Consider the following 19,393-nt stretch of genomic DNA (forward strand, 5'->3'; position numbering starts at 1 on the left):
CTCCCTTGCTCCCTATTTAGTGCATGACTTAACCTCCAGTGTGCTGTCTGTCTGCACTGGTCTCAGAACAGTTATAGGAGAGCTATAGGATGCACCCTTGCTCCCTATTTAGTGCATGACTTAACCTCCAGTGTGCTGTCTGTCTGCACTGGTCTCAGAACAGTTATAGGAGAGCTATAGGATGCGCCCTTGCTCCCTATTTAGTGCCTGACTTAACCTCCAGTGTGCTGTCTGTCTGCACTGGTCTCAGAACAGTTTGAAATGCACCTTATTTTCATCCTAACTCCATATAAAGCCTCTGAAAGACACATTTTTTCTCAATGTGATAATACACACTAAATAAAGGATTTGTAAGGGATAAATAGCCCTAGTGTTTTTATATACACTCACCTAAAGGATTATTAGGAACACATACTAATACTGTGTTTGACCCCCTTTCGCCTTCAGAACTGCCTTAATACTACGTGGCATTGATTCAACAAGGTGCTGAAAGCATTCTTTAGAAATGTTGGCCCATATTGATAGGATAGCATCTTGCAGTTGATGGAGATTTGTGGGATGCACATCCAGGGCACGAAGCTCCCGTTCCACCACATCCCAAAGATGCTCTATTGGGTTGAGATCTGGTGACTGTGGGGGCCATTTTAGTACAGTGAACTCATTGTCATGTTCAAGAAACCAATTTGAAATGATTCGAGCTTTGTGACATGGTGCATTATCCTGCTGGAAGTAGCCATCAGAGGATGGGTACATGGTGGCCATAAAGGGATGGACATGGTCAGAAACAATGCTCAGGTAGGCCGTGGCATTTAAACCATGCCCGATTGGCACTAAGGGGCCTAAAGTGTGCCAAGAAAACATCCCCCACACCATTACACCACCACCACCAGCCTGCACAGTGGTAACAAGGCATGATGGATCCATGTTCTCATTCTGTTTACGCCAAATTCTGACTCTACCATCTGAATGTCTCAACAGAAATCGAGACTCATCAGACCAGGCAACATTTTTCCAGTCTTCAACTGTCCAATTTTGGTGAGCTCTTGCAAATTGTAGCCTCTTTTTCCTATTTGTAGTGGAGATGAGTGGTACCCGGTGGGGTCTTCTGCTGTTGTAGCCCATCCGCCTCAAGGTTGTGCGTGTTGTGGCTTCACAAATGCTTTGCTGCATACCTCGGTTGTAGCGAGTGGTTATTTCAAGTTGCTCTATCAGCTTGATAAGGCCATTCTCCTCTGACCTCTAGCATCACAGGCATTTTCAGCCCACAGGACTGCCGCATACTGGATGTTTTTCCTTTTCACACCATTCTTTGTAAACCCTAGAAATGGTTGTGCGTGAAAATCCCAGTAACTGAGCAGATTGTGAAATACTCAGACCGGCCCGTCTGGCACCAACAACCATGCCACGCTCAAAATTGCTTAAATCACCTTTCTTTCCCATTCTGACATTCAGTTTGGAGTTCAGGAGATTGTCTTGACCAGGACCACACCCCTAAATGCATTGAAGCGACTGCCATGTGATTGGTTGATTAGATAATTGCATTAATGAGAAATTGAACAGGTGTTCCTAATAATCCTTTAGGTGAGTGTATGTATAGATATATATATATATATAAACGTAACTGCATTGACTTTGCAGTTATCTGGTTGTGTTTTCTCCATGTCAGTCGCACCAGTAAGGCGTTCAGTAATAAGCAGACGGTGAGGCAGTGCGGCTGCTCCGAGGTGTATCTGGACTGTTTGCAAACGTTTCTGCCTGCACTCGGCTGTCCCGTTCAGCGAGGGTCGCTGCGCAGTGCCGTGCGTTCCTTCCTGCACCGTATGATCATCTGTCTGGAGGAAGAGGTGCTGCCCTTCATCCCTGCGGCGTCACAGCACATGCTGAAAGACTGTGAACCCAAAGATATGCAGGAGTTCATCCCCCTCATCAGTCAGATCACAGCCAAGTTTAAGGTACAGAATCCTCATTTGACAATTTCCTTTACAGTAGAGTAAAATTGATGCGTTTGTGCCTGTCCCGTTACACGTTGCAGGAACTAGTTCCACATGCGAACCAAACCAGGAACTATTTTAGTGCCTGCTCCTGAGGAGCTATTTCCCTTGCAAAGTGGAACTATTTGGGTGGACTCAGAACAGCAAAGGCTTCTCGTTGGTCAAGAAAAGTGTCATCAGCCATCAGATAGCCGACACCGGACATTTTTAAAAGTCTGGTTAGTAGAGTTTTTGTTGTAGGCTCTTAGAGATGGACAGATGCTGCTGTGCAGGATTTGTAGTATTTATAGAGAAGAAAAAAAATGCAGTTTTTTGTTGGATTTATGCGGCGAGCACACGATGAAACTCGTTTGAAGAATGACAGAGACAAATTGAAGCGTGAAAAGCACGACCCAAGATGTCCAGTGCACAAGAGCACTTTATAAACACTTCAAAGAAGATCATGATAATCAATCAGGTGTGTTGACAGAGTGCCAAGTGCTGTTTGATGCGTGAGAGTTGTTTCTCTCCAGTGCATTGGTGGATAGCCCCAGGCAAAAAAAAGTACATTTATAACACCTGACACTTTGTAACCATCTGCCTGAGGGCTCGTTTTCAATGTTGAGGGGTTTTCGAGCAGAGGAATCGCCAAACTGGTCACGCAACCCTAGAACCTCCCCGCCCCCGGACAGTAAAGGGGCTTTGGGACATGTTTTTAACGATCATTTTGGCTGTGTTAATGCCAACGCCATACAGTTTGCCAAAGGTGTGTTTTTTGGGGAATTGTGATATTTCAAACTCTGTTCCTATAATACACTCGGGACTTTCAAGACAAAAATGTCCCCATTAAAAGTGCAATATTTGATCCCAGTGCCATTAAAGTATAAAATCATGAATTCTATGATATTATACTTTCATTCTGGAGTCCTGAATTCAACCTTTAAATGTTTAATATTTTCCACCAGATGGCGCCATTTCACTCATGTTTAGTCTATGGAGCAAATACAAACTTTTCCCCTATTCACTGTATTATAGAGACCTGCAGGACAACTGAATACATGATGCAGATACAAGTGTGTGTGTGTGTGTGTGTGTGTGTGTGTGTGTGTGTGTGAAAAAACAGCAGTGACATTATATAAACAAACTGGCATTTAAAGGGTTAAAATCCTGAAAATGCATGAATATTTGATAGTTATGATCAGGACTGATGTTAAGTGGAAAAAAATATTAACATGTAATATTATGCCAGTTTTTTTGACGTGGACATTTTTGTCCTCGAAGGACCTCAGAGTAACTTTTTTATTGATGCACAAGCGTAAAAATTAGTTAAACTCCACAAGAGCACACCAGTAATTTTTGAACAAGTCTTAAGAATAGGAACCGTCTGCAAACTATTGTTAAGAGCGCGATAAAAAAAAACACACTTGATAAAAGTGCTAGTCTTTGAGCTTTCTTGTGTTCTGCTCAAACTTATAAAAAAAATTGTCCCATGGTACTTCTACTCCTCTCCCCCTCTAGAACCAGGTGTCTCCGTTCCTGCAGGAAGTCTTCATGCCGCTGGTGATGGCCATATTTGAAGTGCTGTCTCGTCCAGCGGAGGAGAACGATCAGACGGCAGCGTTGGAGAAGCAGATGTTGAGAAGAAGCTACTTCAGTTTCATTCAGACCATCGCCAGCAGCGGCATGAACGACGTCATGGCCAGTCAGGGTGAGAGCTGCCACTTCCTGCACAAAAACACCAGCTGGGTGCCTGAAAACACGACCTCACATATTGATGATGTTGTTCGGCAGGAGCTGAAAACATAGAGCGTGTGCTGTTCACCATCATCCAGGGGGCAGTGGATTTCCCGGACCCCATCGCCCAGAAAACCTGCTTCATCATCCTCTCCAGACTAGTGGAGCTCTGGGGTACAAAAACACTCCCAAACATCAGCAAACACGGAGAAAGCTCGTCACACAGACAGAATTAGACCAATCGTAATCCTGCATAGACGTTTTACATTTATGCATTTGGCAGACGCTTTTATCCAAAGTGACTTACAGTGCACTTATTACAGGCACAATCCTCCCGGAGCAACCTGGAGTTAAGTGCCTTACTCAAGGACACAATGGTGGTGACTGTGGGGATCAAACCAGCAACCTTCTGATTACCAGTTACGTGCTTTAGCCCACTACACCACCACTCTAGGAAAGAAATTAGGACAGAAATATTTTACTAGTAACAAAATGTTAATATAATAATGTAGTAGGGCTGAAACGATTAATCGACGTTATCGACAAGGAAAAAATTTTAATAGTCGTTTGATGTCATTTAACGTAACATGAGATCACATTAAACTGTAATGATGAGAGGAAGAAAACAGATGGACTCTAAACTTTCCAAACAGCTTCAGGTGATGCAGAAAGTTCAAGGGAATTATACAGAAATACGTAAATTCAGAAGCACTCTCGTTGTGCAGTAAGTGGAGCAGGAGCTCTTTAAAGAAAACACCCCGACGTTACAACTTTAATAAAGCTGTAACACATTAAAACAGCATTTAAGTTCAAATAATACGGAAGCAGGTCATGTAAATAATTACAAACTCCGACTCTGGCATTTCTCTGTGCGGTCGGCGCCTCTTCTAGGAGTTGTGTGATTGTCCCGATCTAAGGGGGAGATTGAAGCGGCACCGGCTGTTCGTGGGGAAGCTCGTCCCTTGAGCGCACATGCTTAATGCAGCTAGACTATAACGTGATTGCTCGAGACTTATTGAATATAATAATGTGTCACTGTGCATTTGTTATCGTGAAGAAAATTGGCAATACGCAGCTTTATTATTAAGAGAGAGTTTTTGGGAGTTAAAGATGGACTGAAGTGAACAGAAAGTGAGAGAGGAAGTCTTCTCCCCATTATGTACGTCAACAATATACGTTTATGGGTTGTTTTTGTTTTGGCTTGTTTTCCAATATAAATATCTAAAACTCATTTAAAATTATGTACATTTACATTAGAAGCTTTATTGCGGAAGAAAACATTGTTATTGGAGAATGTTGAATATAATATTAAAAATCCTTTAAATCAAAATGCTTTTACCTGAGAAGCAGCATATCAGATATTTAGACTTGCTTTTAGAGAATTATAACAGAGTAAAAAATACACTTATTGTTCATTTAAAGCAAGTCTTATGTGTTGCTTCAAGTAAAAAAAGTGTCTTGTTTTAAGGATTTTTAGACAATTTTAAAATGGAAAACGAGACAATAAAACTTTAAGGTTTTTTTTGCAGTGAATTTCTAAGAGCTAACGATTAATCAGTGCAATAACTGCCGAATAGTCGGGTAAGAGCTAACGATTAATCGGTGCAATAACTGCCGAATGGTCGGCTAAGAGCTAACGATTAATCGGTGCAATAACTGCCGACTGGTCGGCTAAGAGCTAACGATTAATCGGTGCAATAACTGCCGAATGGTCGGCTAAGAGCTAACGATTAATCGGTGCAATAACTGCCGAATGGTCGGCTAAGAGCTAACGATTAATCGGTGCAATAACTGCCGAATGGTCGGCTAAGAGCTAACGATTAATCGGTGCAATAACTGCCGAATGGTCGGCTAAGAGCTAACGATTAATCGGTGCAATAACTGCCGAATGGTCGGCTAAGAGCTAACGATTAATCAGTGCAATAACTGCCGAATGCTCGGCTAAGAGCTAACGATTAATCGGTGCAATAACTGCCGAATGCTCGGCTAAGAGCTAACGATTAATCGGTGCAATAACTGCCGAATGCTCGGCTAAGAGCTAACGATTAATCGGTGCAATAACTGCCGAATGCTCGGCTAAGAGCTAACGATTAATCGGTGCAATAACTGCCGAATGGTCGGCTAAGAGCTAACGATTAATCGGTGCAATAACTGCCGAATGCTCGTTAGATTAATAGTTTATCAAAATAAGTTAGTTGCAGCCCTAAAATGTAGTTGTTCCAAAAACTATTTTAAGTATTTAGAAATATTTTTATATGTCAATTAGAAGTTTTTAAAGCCTTAAGAAAATATAATTTCCATTTATATTATTTGATTTGTATATTTGAAGTTGTAAAAATGACTTCTTGAGTATGAAGCACAGATGCACCTAAAGAAATATGACCATTAATCGTCATAAATCGCAATTATCCGTTTTGCCAATGAATCGTCTACCAAATTTCATAATCCTGACCGCCCTAATCCTATAATGAAGATCTGTCATTGCGTTTATGCTTTTGTACATGCATCCATTATTAAGGAAACAGCATGTCAACATCTGGACAGATAACTTCTGTTCTGTCTTTGTCAGGTGGCAAAGACGGTCTGGTGGGATTTCCTGATTTCATCTATAAACACATCATCCCAGCATGCTTCATGGCCCCTCTAAAACTGACCTTTGACCTCTCAGATGCTCAGACTGTCTTGGTAAGTCACTGTGTGTTCTCAACCGCTTTATTAAATAATGTAGACGTGATCTGTAACGGTCCACTCTTCTGTTGCAGACGCTATCGGAGTGCACAATCACACTGCATACGATTCATCTCAAAAGAGTGAGTCTCGTATCAACTTATTTGGAGCCAAAACCGCAGCAGAGATGACAATAAAAAATAAGCTGGTATTACAGTGATTTTACTCAAATTGTGTTCTTGGTGCAAAACATCAAGTCAGATTCCTGTCTAAGTGCAATTTGGGCCAAAAAAAAAACCTTAACAAGAGTAAAATCACTGTAACACACGGCCTCATCGCTAATTGTTGTTCATTTAGCGCAACTGTAGGAAGTTTACCCTTTTACTGTTGTGTTGTAATGGCAATCAGATTTTAAAGTTGAAGCTGTTGGCTCAAGAGCTGAAAGGAACATGTTGATAATAATTCCCAGTCTTTAAAGGTGATGTTTGGTAACACTGACTATGTTTGTTGGCTTTGCTCAGGGGCCGGAGTGTATTCAGTTTCTTCAGGAGTATCTGCCCTCGCTACAGGTGTCACCTGAGATTACACAGGTACCGCAATCACACCTGCTTTAATCAGGATTAATTACAATACATTAGCTGTGGCTGCTTTGTTGGGATGGGACGATGTATTGAATTGCGATATATCGCGAACCAAAACTCGAAATTTCTAAATTTGAAACTTTGTTTTCCGTCCTTGTGATCATAAATGAAATGACCCGTCAAACGTCATCTCTTTAAATCGCTTGATTTTACCCCAGTGTGGCATAGGATGAATCTCAGTTGCTTCCACGTCTGAGACAGTCAATCCGCGCATCTTATCACGTGACTCGAGTGCGTTACCATGGAGACGTAGCACGTGTGGAGGCTTCATGCTATTCTCTTTAGCATCCATGCACAACTTGCCACACCGAGAGCAACATTATAGCGACCATGAGGAGGTTACCCCATGTGACTCTACCCTCCCTTTGCAACTGGGCCAATTTGGTTGCTAAGGAGACCTGGCTGGAGTCACTACCCAGGCCCCAAATTGCCTTGTTTTGATAAAGTGCTTGAGATTAAAACGGACCATTTCTTCCGTGTAATATGCGTCCATCAAAGATGAGATCCCGATCTCCACTTTCATCGAAAATGTGTTTTCTGTTCTTTACAGTAAACGACGAGACTAATTATCAAATGAACCGCAACAGCTGTGTGAGTTGCTCGTTGAACTCTTAAAGTGACAGTACCATTATAGTGCTTGTTATACAGATGAATGCAATCTCAGTGTTATTACTTGTAAATTGTTCACATTATTTCAAACATTGACCGCACATATCATTATTATATATTAATTGATGGTAGAATTTTTGTATTTAAAAAGTTAAAATGTGATAAACTAAATTATTAAAAAGTGCATTTTGCCCAAACATGTATGCCAAACTTTGTCATCCCATCCCTAATACTTTGAGTAATTACATTAGCTTTAAAAGGAATATTCCGGGCTAATCTCAATCGACAGCATTTGTTGCATTATGTTGATTAGCACGAATGTGTGTTCCAGTGAGACACTTACAATGGAAGTCATTGGGGTCAATTTTTGGAGGGTTTAAAGTCAGAAATGTGATGCTTATAATTTAATAAAAGCACTTACGGTATTTGTTAAAACTTGTGCATTATTTGAGCTGTTTAAATCATTTTGCAGCGGACTACTAAATTACCAGGATTAATGTGTATTTGTGTGTAAATTGTTTATAACTTTACACGGATGCGGTTAGTAAGTGATGTTAACACACATTGTTTGTCTTGTGTCTATATATTTTAGTTTTTTTATCATTTAGACGAGAACGCCGTTTTCCTTGCGCCAAAGTGGTTTAACACACCTGGGTTTCACATTATGCCGATAGAGATTAACTTGTATTAAACGTGGAATATTCCTTTTTAAGGTCTTTTCATAGTGGAAATGATTATGATGGAAACGTGCCGTTCGGTCTGATCAATGTCATGTTTACTCCTCAGGAACTCTGTCAAGTTCTCCAGCAGCCAGAGGTTAAAGTACTGAAGAACTACATGAAGGTATCTCGGCCGTTTTTCCTTCTAATTTGTTCTCCATTTTAAATACGTTTGCAAAAAACCAGCAATGTTCTGCGTATGAAAGTGAAACTGAATATGAAACATTGTCCCTTTTCTGCCAATTTGGGATGCCCAATACTTAGTAGGTCCTCGTGGTGGCGGAGGACAAGTCTCAGTTGCCTCCGCTTCAGAGACCGTCAATCCACGCATCTTATGAGCGTGTTACCGTGGAGACGTAGCGCGTGTGGAGGCTTCACGCTATTCTCCACGGCATCCATGCACAACTCGCCACGTGCCCCATTGAGCGCGAGAACCACATTATAGCGACCACGATGAGGTTACCCCATGTGACTCTACCCTCCCTAGCAACCGGGCCAATTTGGTTGCCAAGGAGACCTGGCATGAGTCACTCAGCACACCCTGGGATTCGAACTCACGACTCCAGGTGTGATAGTCAGCGTCAATACTCGCTGAGCTACACAGAACCCCCATATGTATTAAAACTAATTGGAAATAATTATCGGAGATCATATTAGTTGTGATGGTACGTGGGAACCAGGGTTGGCAAAGAAGTTGGGTTTATGAAAGGGGTCCTTGATTCAAAACAAGTTTGAGACGCCCTGCTCGAAATCAAAGGAGACGTCTGCTTCATTTCCCTTCGGTCTCTGAAACCTCTTCATCCATGGAAAATGGGGATTTGGATCTCCAACATTTCAAACTGAAATAAGTTTAAAAATCTAATGTGGGTCAAATTGACCCCAACACAAAAGGAGGGTTAAGCTGGGAATAATGTTGGGCGGTACTTGATATTATCCATCAGAAGTTTATTGATTTGCTACTGTATGTAAAGGTTATGATGTCACTGTTTTTCCCTGCTCACATGACCTTCTAATGTTACAATTTTGATGACACATGTGCTAATAAATCGAGTACAGATAGTTCCGTCTTGAATGTATGTTGTGGTATTAACACACTGTTTTTGTATGTCTGCAGGCTTTCTTCCAGCAGGCCAAACTTTAAGAGCATTTCAAAGCCACCATAACGACAGAGCTTTAGCATAGGAGCTACTTTTGCACTTAAAGAGAAACGTAACAACACCCATCCGGTCTGCGGGACACGGACCCCAAACAGGAGTCACGTGGAGATTGGTTGCTGGCACGTGACGGTGAGCACGCCCCCACACTGACCTTGGCCCGGAGTCGTGCTCTCGATGAGGACTTAGCCGTCTGGACTGGTGAGATTGTCTGCGATTGGTCAAGACGGAGAGGCCATGGCGTACTGTGGGTGGGGTTTGCGAGGGTGGGCGGGGCTTCAGTTGTGGACAGACTTCCAAAGTTTGGAAATGAGATGATATTAGAATGAATAATGAAATCAAGAATCATGGGAATAAAAAAAAAAGATGTGATCCCAAAACAAATTCCATAAACAGAAAATGACATTCTTGGTCCATCGTGATAAACAAACCTTTGCTTAGACTTCCTGTGACCTGTAACGCATCCGAAACGCTCCTCAACACCCATGGCAGTTATGCCAAATAACACAGACAGACATGACGTAGACTGAAACGTCTTTGTCAGAACTTGGTTTATTTTTGATATGCTGAGACGTGTGTGCCCCCAACTCACTTCCTTTTGTCATGACCAATAAAGTATTTACTAATCTCACTTTGATTTCCTGGTGAAAGTTTGTTGGAAACTCGGCCACTGAACAACAAGCAAAACTGCGGATGCAATTAGTTTTATTAGACATAAAGTAGTGCATAAACTCGCCAATCGAAAACATCATTTTCAGTCACTCCACCTTCAGAAGTGCAGAAAGTTTGAGAACTTTTAACTAAATCCCACTTTGTTTTCTTCTTCAGTGCTATTATTGAAGACTACGACAGGAAGTTTATGGCAAGGACTCATCTGGAGACTTGCGTGCGGTTTCTGACGGAGTTTAACCTTTAATGACAGCGATGGGGCGGAGCTTGATGGCCTTTTTGCTGATGCCGGCATTATGGCACGTGTTCACCACATCTGTGACGTTCTTGTAGGATTCAGGTGCCTGTTGAACATGAAAATAATGTGCTAAGAAAGTATTTCAACTGTTTACAGATATTCCAACTTTTCTTAAGCCAGATTTAAGCTATTTTGTTTAGGCATGCACCGCTCTAATATTGACATTTTTAGACGGATCCGGTATCGAGTCACCATTACTGTCAAGCTCCAAAAGAACCATTTATGTAGTCCATATTACTTGTGCATTTTATTCAAAGCCACTTGAAAACATGCGCTAGATTTGTGAATCGTAAAAGGCTGTTTAATAAGTAAATGTATGCATGCATGCGTGCCACGTTAAGTGAATGGCACTGCTTTGTTGGCACACATACATAGCATGCGCAGGCTGCTAACGCAATATGTGAGCGCTCCACACAAACTATATCTCATATATATTGGGAGTGTTAGGATTAAGGTTAAAGGGATAGTTGAACCTAAAGTGAGAATTCTCATGCCATCCAAGACAAACAAACATTTTTAGAAGAATATATCAGCTCTGTAGGTCCATACAATGAAAGTGAATGGTGACTAGAACTTTGAAGCGCCAAAAAGCACATAAATGCAGCATAGAAGTAATTCTTACAACTCCAGTGGTTTAATCCATGTCTTCGGAAGCGATATGATAAGTGTGGGTGAGAAACAGATCAATATTTATGCCCTTTTTCTGAGAAATTCTCCTCCCTGCCCAGGTGGCAGTATGCACAAAGAATGCAAAATCACCAAAACAATAAGAAGTGGAGATTACAGTTTTAAAAAGGACTTAAATATTGATCTGTTTCTCACCCACACCTATCATATCACTTCTGAAGACATGGATTAAACCACTGGAGTCATAAGAATTACTTATATGCTGCATTTATGTGCTTTTTGGAGCTTCAAAGTTCATCACCATCCACTTGAAAAAAAATCCTGTGTGTTCTGCTGAAGGCAGGAATTCCCATCTGGGATGGCATGACGTGAGTAAATGACGACAGAATTTTCATTTGTGTGTGAACTGTCCCTTTAACAATCGTTCGGATAGCAGGACAACTTTTGTGCCCCCCCCGCCCCCAAATAAAAAACCTTACATAAGGTAATTGGACACTTAAAATAATATTGGTCGATTTCTAGATTTGACAAACTGTTGTAGATACTGATTTTGGGACAGAATGAACCAGTCTCACCTCCTCCATTACCAACTTCGGTGATGCCACTCTGATGGCGATGCCCATGTCTGCCAGTTTATCTAGAACGTCCTGGAAGTCCAGGTTACGTCTGGATTTGGCTCTGGACAGCGCGCGACCCTGCAGTGTTCACAAACACAGGTGAGCACAAACGGTGAGATTAAAGCACAGCGGCTGATTTAGCGACATCACTCACCGCTCCGTGACACGTGGTGCCGAACGTCTCGGTCATGCCCTGTTCTGTGCCAGTCAGCACATAGCTGCAGGTGCCCATGGTGCCTCCGATCAGCACTGGTTGGCCGGTCAGCTACAGTGAGAAATCCTCACATTATTCAAGTCAACATGAAACCGCATGTGTGTCTTTTCTGTTATGTCGTTATGAGTAATTCACAGTGAGCTGATTGAATGTACGGGGAAGGAGGTCAGCTCCCCTCAAACACAAGCGTGTGTGTGTGTTACCTGATAGTCTACAGCGATCAGCGGATGGTGAGGAGGGAACGCTCGCGTCGAGCCCTTCCTGTGCACCAGTAGAGTTTTCTGTTTGCCATCCACCATGTGCTCCTCCACTTTGGCGATGTTGTGAGAGACATCGTAGATGACGTGCATGTCCAGATCATCAGGCGTCGTGTTGAACACTTTAGAGAATGCCTGCAGTGAAAAGTGAAAGTGCTTAATCTTATCCGATTAACCCGGATTGAGGGGAGTAATCGCGCCACCACGAGGATCTACCAAGTCGTGGGAATTGGGCGTCCCAAATTGGCTTAGTTCCAAATGCATTAACGACCTTATTGTACCTGTATATTTACTTGTTAATATGCCGTTTCAAACACAGCCTACAGGTGTGTTTCAGCTCACCTGTCGAGTGAGAAAGGTCATGGAGGATCGGTTGACCCAGGCGTAGTTCCCAGCGGCGGCCATTCCCTTCAGATAGTCCTGGCCCTCGGGAGACTTGATGCGCGCACAAGCCAACTGCCGGTCGTTTACCGTGATTTTGTCTCGCTTCATCGCCTTCTCCATGGCAACCAACGCATCTAAACTCAGAATGCCGAGCACTTGAGGTCGACCCCTGATAAAACGGACAGATTCAGGTCAGTTCACTCACCTGTCGCCACCTGGTGGCCGAGGCCCCGACTGCCGCTGTGGATCATGACACAGATCTGACCCTTGTGATCGATGCCCATCTTCTTCGCCGCATAGTCGTTATAAATCTCATCCACAACCTGAATCTCGGCGTAGTGGTTTCCTGCACCCAGTGTACCCAACTATATAATAATGAGACATTTTTTTACCATTTTATACAAGCATAAAAACATCTTATGCTAATATATATATATATATATGTGTGTGTGCGGCATATAGTCCAACCATACACGGAAGTCTCTCTCTACTGGTTCCTTTATCTTTCAAACGTTCAGTTGTGTCTAAACATCAAGACGACAAAGACTTTGCTTCGGTTTATAGTTCTTGCATTGTGATAGGTTGCCAAAAACCTACCGGGTGAGAGACACCCCCCCTCCTAAAATAGGTAAAGGTTGGTTGCTTGCTATATAGAGAGAGAGAGACCGGGCGGGCGAGAGAGAGACCGGGCGGGCGAGAGAGAGAGAGAGACTGGGCAGGCAAGCGAGAGAGAGACCAGAAGGTCGGGCGAGAGAGAGACCCCAGAAGGGCGGGCGGGCGAGAGAGAGAGACCAGAAAAAACATTTATATTATAAAGACAATTTCAATAATTAGCTTTTATATTATTAGTAAAGCCAAAATAAATTAAACCATTTTCTGTAGGGATGCACCATATTATCGGCCAATTATTGACCAAATTAAAACCATCGATATTTTCACCAATGCATTTTCATGCTTTATAATGAGTAAATGAATTGCAGTGTTAAGTTTTCAAACTAATCATTTTTCTGCGCCATTTAAAGACACACATACCAAAATAAATAATCCGAAAAAGTACATCATGCCCAATTTAATCATAATAAGCAAAATGTGAGTTTTATTGGTCAGGAGGTGCAAAATAACCTTTGTTCACTTTCATTGATGCTCCCTTTAAAATTTGGCCAGTCATGATCAATAGGGGTGAGCAATAGGGCAATATCTGACAAACGATCGGCAATATCAGGAAATTATGAAACCATGGAGACGGGTGGCAAAACATGGGTATCGACAGGTACCTGTGGCAGGCCTCTCTTCTTGGCTTTGGACGAGACTTTGTTTGGGTCGGCCTGGAGCATTCTGCCGTATTCCTCACAATGTTCTTTATCTTCAGCCCAGGCGTAACCTTCCCTGAGCGACCAATCAACACCCATCTCTAGCGCTTCCTCCAGATCTCTGCGCATACACCAAACACGTGTTTAAACTCATTTTTACTGCGGATGCAAATCAATTTTGAGATTTGCTAGTTGCATCTGTCATGTTTACTTAGCACCCATGGGAATGACGCCCTTCGATCCGACTCCAACAGGAATGTGGTCAAACATGGACTGCGCCAGCTGCTCCTTCACCGGCTGCACGTCGCCCTCGTCCAGGTTCGTCCGCAGCAGACGCACACCGCAGTTAATATCAAACCCGACTCCACCTGCATAGATGACATGTACCATAAGGGGTCACGCTTACGGGGTCCACATGTGAATCAGAACACGGCTCAGTCACGTACCGGGAGAGACGACAGCCGCAGGGTCGTCCATGTCAAACGCAGCCATGTTTCCAATGGCGAAACCGTATCCAGAGTGGACGTCCGGTAAGCCGATAGACTTCTGTGGAACACGTGTAGTCATGATCCCATAATGCATTTTCACTGACGATAAAATACTGACACGTTTGAGGGAAAATCTGCCACATTAACCCACATGTACAATTCCCGGCAGGGCGGCGACATTCCCGATTTGCTTCATAGCTGGCAGGAAGCCGCCAAATCCTGCGAACACAAATTGACATGAGTAATCAGACGGGTTCTGCAATGCTCATTTACACGTCTTTATACATGTTAACTATTTGATTTTGAGTCAAGTCCAATTACACAAAGGTTTGTTTTGTTCGAGTCTATGAACTTTCTAACGAATTTTGATAAACCATACCATTTTCGAATGGCGCTTCAAATAATTCGATGAATAGCTTGGCAAAATGGACATGAGGGTATATCTCCATAATGCATTTGCGTATTCATAACAAACGTATTATTTGCAATGAGGACCAGGACTCGGAGGTTGCCTGCTCCGTTTTGGAACAGTGCCACCTAGTGGTCACGAGATACGAAAGCAGCACATTTTTGCTTATAACTTCTGAACAGATTGTCATAAAATCATCAAATTGGTCTCATTAGATTTCGTGGGTTATAGCGAGTCCAACGATATGAAAACTACCTATGTCGGCCATTTTAGATTTATTCATGAATGCAGTATTTTATGAATGACATGGCGTATCGTTACGAAACTCGATAGGTCTCTTTGGCACTGTGCTCTGAAGGGGCTCAAAACGTTTTGTGGCAGCGCCACCTTGTGGTCAAATATTATAATGCCATTTAATAATTCTAAAACCGCTAATAGCTATTGATCCTTTTGCCTATGGTCATGAGACTGGTCTTGATAGATTCTGTGGTTCATGGCGAGAACAATGATACCACTATCATGTCATCGGTTGATCATGTCATGATCAAGCAAACTTCCTGTCCGCCATTTTTAAATGTCCTAGACTATTTGTCCGATTTGCATGAAAATTGGTCTGCATCATCTAAGAGGCACGCACGACAAAAATGTATAATAATATAAACCGTACCATTTTCGAATACCGTTTCAACGAAGAATGCACAAAATTGAACATGGGTGGTTTTAATGTTGTGGCTGATTGATGTCTAGAAACGTCCATCGTCCGTACATACATCGTTTAACCTAATTCCATTTGGTAATATATATATATATATATATATATATATATATATATATATATATATATATATATATATATATATGCACTGCAATGGAGCCAAGTTTCTGTTACTTCAAAATAAGAGTCCCAGGTGTGTTTCGGGCTTGTTTATAGTGAAAAGTAATAATAATAAAAAATATTATTATTATTTCAATTTTGGTTAACTAATAAAATGCATCTGGGATCTTAATTCAGACTCTTGTAGCCTCAGTGTCTGTACCGTCACATTAGAGTACATGATTTTCTCCCTAATTTGGTATGCCCAATTCCCAATGTGCTCCAAGTCCTCGTGGTGACGTAGTGACTCAATTCGGGTGGCGGAGGACGCCTCTGTTGCCTCCGCACGTCTGACATCCGAGAACGTCAATCGGCGCATCTTATAGCGTGGCTTGAGCACCTTACCATGGAGACGGTTTCCCGCTATTCTCCGCGGCATCCACGCACGACTCGCCACGCGCCCCACCGAGAGCGAGAACCACATTATAGTGACCACGAGGAGGTTACCCCATGTGACTCTACCCTCCCTAGCAACCAGGCCAATTTGGTTGCTATGGAGACCTGGCTGGAGTCACTCAGCACACCCTGGATTCAAACTAGCAAGTCCAGGTGTGATAGTCAGCGTCAACTCGCTGAGATACCCAGACCTGCTACTAAGAGCATTTTTAAACTATAGGCCGATTTAATCGTTTATTACTTCAGTTCTCGGTATCAGGCTTTCTTTTTCTCCTTTTAACTTAGTTTTTTTATTAACGTCTGCCCATTTATCCTTTGTGTTGCTCCTCTTATCTTTTGGTGAAACAATATTTTTTTTCCTCTAGTGCACGTGTGTTTAAGTGCTGAATGACAATAAAGTAAACTTTGAACATTCTGTGTAATGAGTGTGTGTGTGTGTGTGCGTTAGAGATATGACATCACCTCCTCCGCGACACGCGTTCATCAGCTCTTCAAACATCAGTTTCTCTAGTGGATCATTCACATAGAAGACTCCCTCCACCTGACCATCAAACCAATCAATGTATAATTATAAAACTATTACATTAAAATCATGTCATCATTTAATCCCATTGAAACACTGAAGAGTTTAGATTGATTAACAACCAAACATCACAAGAAAACAGTTTTGTAGTACCATAGCACAGTAAAATCATACTACTTTTTACCATGGCACCAAGGGCGTAGATTTGAGGGAATCCCATCAATTAACTTCACGTTTGACTGCGGTAAAATACATGTTTGAATAGCTTGACGCAATTGCAACATATCTAAATAGGGCAGTGGTGGCTCAGTGGTTGAGGCTCAGGGTTACTGACCAGAAGGTCGGGGGTTCAAGCCCCAGCACCACCAAGATGCCACTGTTGGGCCCTTGAGTAAGACACTTAACTCCAGGTTGCTCCGGGGAGATTGTCCCTGTAATAAGTGCTCTGTAAGTCGCTTTAGATAAAAGCGTCTGCCAAATGCATAAATGTAAATGTGAAATCTAAATACACAGCTGCTGTTGTATCATCTCAATGGTAACAGTGTAACCATCTCGTCTCCTTCACGTTGTGCATTCACCAGCTAAACTTTTGTGAGACCGCAGACAGCCCACATACATCACAGCTAGTGTTTAATGTCCACACGGAGTGCTACAAATGAGACACGAAAACCCACGTTTATACAAAGAATCCCAAATGTTCACTTAAAATCCCCTTTAGGTACGTAATAAAATGTCATTTGAACTTGAAGTGCTTAATGCAGCAGGCAGCGCACACACACGGGCAGCCAATCGTCTGGAATAATGGACAGATTTTGCCGTTTCGGAAGGAAATTGGTACTTTAATTCACCAAAGTGGCATTCAGCTGATCACAATGTATAGTCGAGACATTAATGACATTGTTTTTTTGGCGCCGCAATTTGTTGAATTTTTCAAGCGAGAGCATTACCGTTTTAATATTTTGTTCATTTAAATAGTTTGTGCTTCGTATTGTTTCACATGAATAATGTGCTGCTATTGTGGTTTAAATAATTAGAAAAAGACGTGCATTTTGTGTCTTATTAATTATTAATGCGTTCAACTATCGGTTAAGGAAAATGCACGAAATCTGCAACCCTACTGTAAGTCACAAGATAGTCACACTATGGCAAGTGCTACAGGAAGTGTGGGGTGAAAGGGCAAGTGCTACAGGAATTGTGGGGTGAAAGGTCAAGTGCTACAGGAAGTGTGGGGTCATATATATATACACACACAACTACCTTTGGCCAGGGGAAAATTACAAACAATTTTAAATTTAAAAATAATCATTATAATGATAAATCATGGTTCGAGGTGAACATGTTTTTGTATTATTTTATACATTTTGCATTATTTTCCAGGCTGCAGAGTTGCGTTCACAATAAACTGTTCTGTGGAAATAAAGTGAACTGAACTCAAAGCACCTCCAGAGATGATGTCGGAGGTAATTTGTAAAAATTGAAATCGTAAGTCAGAAACAAAGTGTGCGATCTTTAGATGCGCGCGAGACTGCACACCTGTCACATATGCCCATATACGGCATTTCCGTCATCTGGAATTAATAATATAATAAAGATTGTTTCTTCAAACGCATGTCTTTGTGTCTACGGGAAAATTATTTGTTATATTAATTTGATAATAATAGTCCAATAATAATAAAATAGATCGTCACGACATTGTCAAAGGCATCAGCTAGTGGTGATCGCTTCCTGCATGTAGCATGCTAGATGTGCCAAAAAAATGTGCGCTTGTAAAATGTATATTTTAAAGGCTCATTATTGTTTAGTATTTCTCTGTAATGTAGAACAGTGTTAGTGATGTTACTTATAACATTCTTTCTCGGTCCTGGAACTCAAACCATCTTCTGATACCAGCAATTTTAGATTTGGGCACATCTAGCATGCTACATGCTAATCACTGACGTTGACGAGATTAACCCCTCAGGTATCGGAATTTGGAGACATTTTTCGATACTCGATTGTTTAAAGGCAATTCGGTTGGTGCCTAAAATGCATCGAACTCGATACCCAGCCCGAAGTGAATATGCAACATATATTTCGAAATATGAAAAAAATTGCCATTTTCAAAAAAAAACAAAATCTTCAAAACATTTGTGGAATTTAAATTTGTACATAAATGCTCAAATATATGAACTCTAATTGTATTTGTTCGTATATGGCATTACAAAAGACTTCAATATTATACGATGTAATAATTGCAACAGATATAATTATTGAATCCTCATTTGTGTTTTTAGTTCACGGATTTATTGTACATCTATTTTCAACTTTACAAAAATAATTAAAGGGTCTTCCAATAACCACAGGTTTCACATAAATGTTTGGTATTTTTGTGTACTTTTTTGTTTTGTTAATTTATTTATTTTGCTAACTGCATAGAAAGTTATTGTGCGCCAAAATATTTTCATTTAATTGCATTTGTAATGTAATTAACACAATAACGGTATATAATGAGGTGAGTTTTCACTGCAAAACACAAAAAACTGCATGGGACTGAATGATAACCATATTCAAATAACATACATTTACATGGTACTAGTATATGGTACTACAATATAACGTTCTACTAGTTTATGTTAATATAAAATCTTATGAATGAAATTTTATATTCACGCCACTCAATCACACGTTCGCATTTGTGACCGATTTACCTGCATATTCGGCACGAAACCTTTCTTTATCCGCCAGCAATTCTTCCCAATTTTATCCAGATACTGCAGCTCATCGTTATAAGTGCGACTCATTTTGAGGTTTTAAGATTTAACGCACGTTCCTCTTCTTCATCCTCTAGTGTCTT

General features: G+C 41.5%; 2 protein-coding genes across 3 annotated transcripts in view; one reads left to right on the forward strand and one right to left on the reverse strand.

Moving 5' to 3' along the window:
• The window catches only part of xpot (exportin, tRNA (nuclear export receptor for tRNAs)), a 25,063-nt gene extending 14,967 nt beyond the window's left edge, over positions 1-10,096 (forward strand). Inside the window, exons 18-26 of one of the 2 annotated variants that reach the window (XM_052120714.1) lie at positions 1,667-1,952; positions 3,489-3,678; positions 3,762-3,878; positions 4,028-4,123; positions 6,274-6,389; positions 6,467-6,514; positions 6,893-6,961; positions 8,408-8,464; positions 9,455-10,096. In XM_052120714.1, coding sequence (XP_051976674.1) covers positions 1,667-1,952; positions 3,489-3,678; positions 3,762-3,878; positions 4,028-4,123; positions 6,274-6,389; positions 6,467-6,514; positions 6,893-6,961; positions 8,408-8,464; positions 9,455-9,481 — 1,006 coding nt within the window. In that variant the 3' untranslated portion in view covers positions 9,482-10,096. The remainder of the gene's footprint in view (positions 1-1,666; positions 1,953-3,488; positions 3,679-3,761; positions 3,879-4,027; positions 4,124-6,273; positions 6,390-6,466; positions 6,515-6,892; positions 6,962-8,407; positions 8,465-9,454) is intronic. The other variant, XM_052120715.1, reaches the window with a different exon arrangement.
• Positions 10,090-19,393, reverse strand: LOC127638976 (RNA-splicing ligase RtcB homolog). Its single transcript, XM_052120765.1, has 12 exons — positions 19,248-19,393; positions 16,500-16,578; positions 14,510-14,577; positions 14,317-14,416; positions 14,082-14,238; positions 13,835-13,991; positions 12,766-12,925; positions 12,519-12,694; positions 12,123-12,311; positions 11,860-11,970; positions 11,664-11,783; positions 10,090-10,507 (listed from the first exon to the last, which is right to left on the reverse strand). The coding sequence occupies exons 1-12, from the start codon at positions 19,338-19,340 to the stop codon at positions 10,400-10,402; spliced, it is 1,518 nt and encodes a 505-aa protein (XP_051976725.1). The 5' UTR covers positions 19,341-19,393; the 3' UTR covers positions 10,090-10,399.

The sequence above is a fragment of the Xyrauchen texanus genome, chromosome 47, assembly GCF_025860055.1.
Source record: "Xyrauchen texanus isolate HMW12.3.18 chromosome 47, RBS_HiC_50CHRs, whole genome shotgun sequence".
Taxonomy (NCBI): Eukaryota; Metazoa; Chordata; class Actinopteri; order Cypriniformes; family Catostomidae; genus Xyrauchen; species Xyrauchen texanus.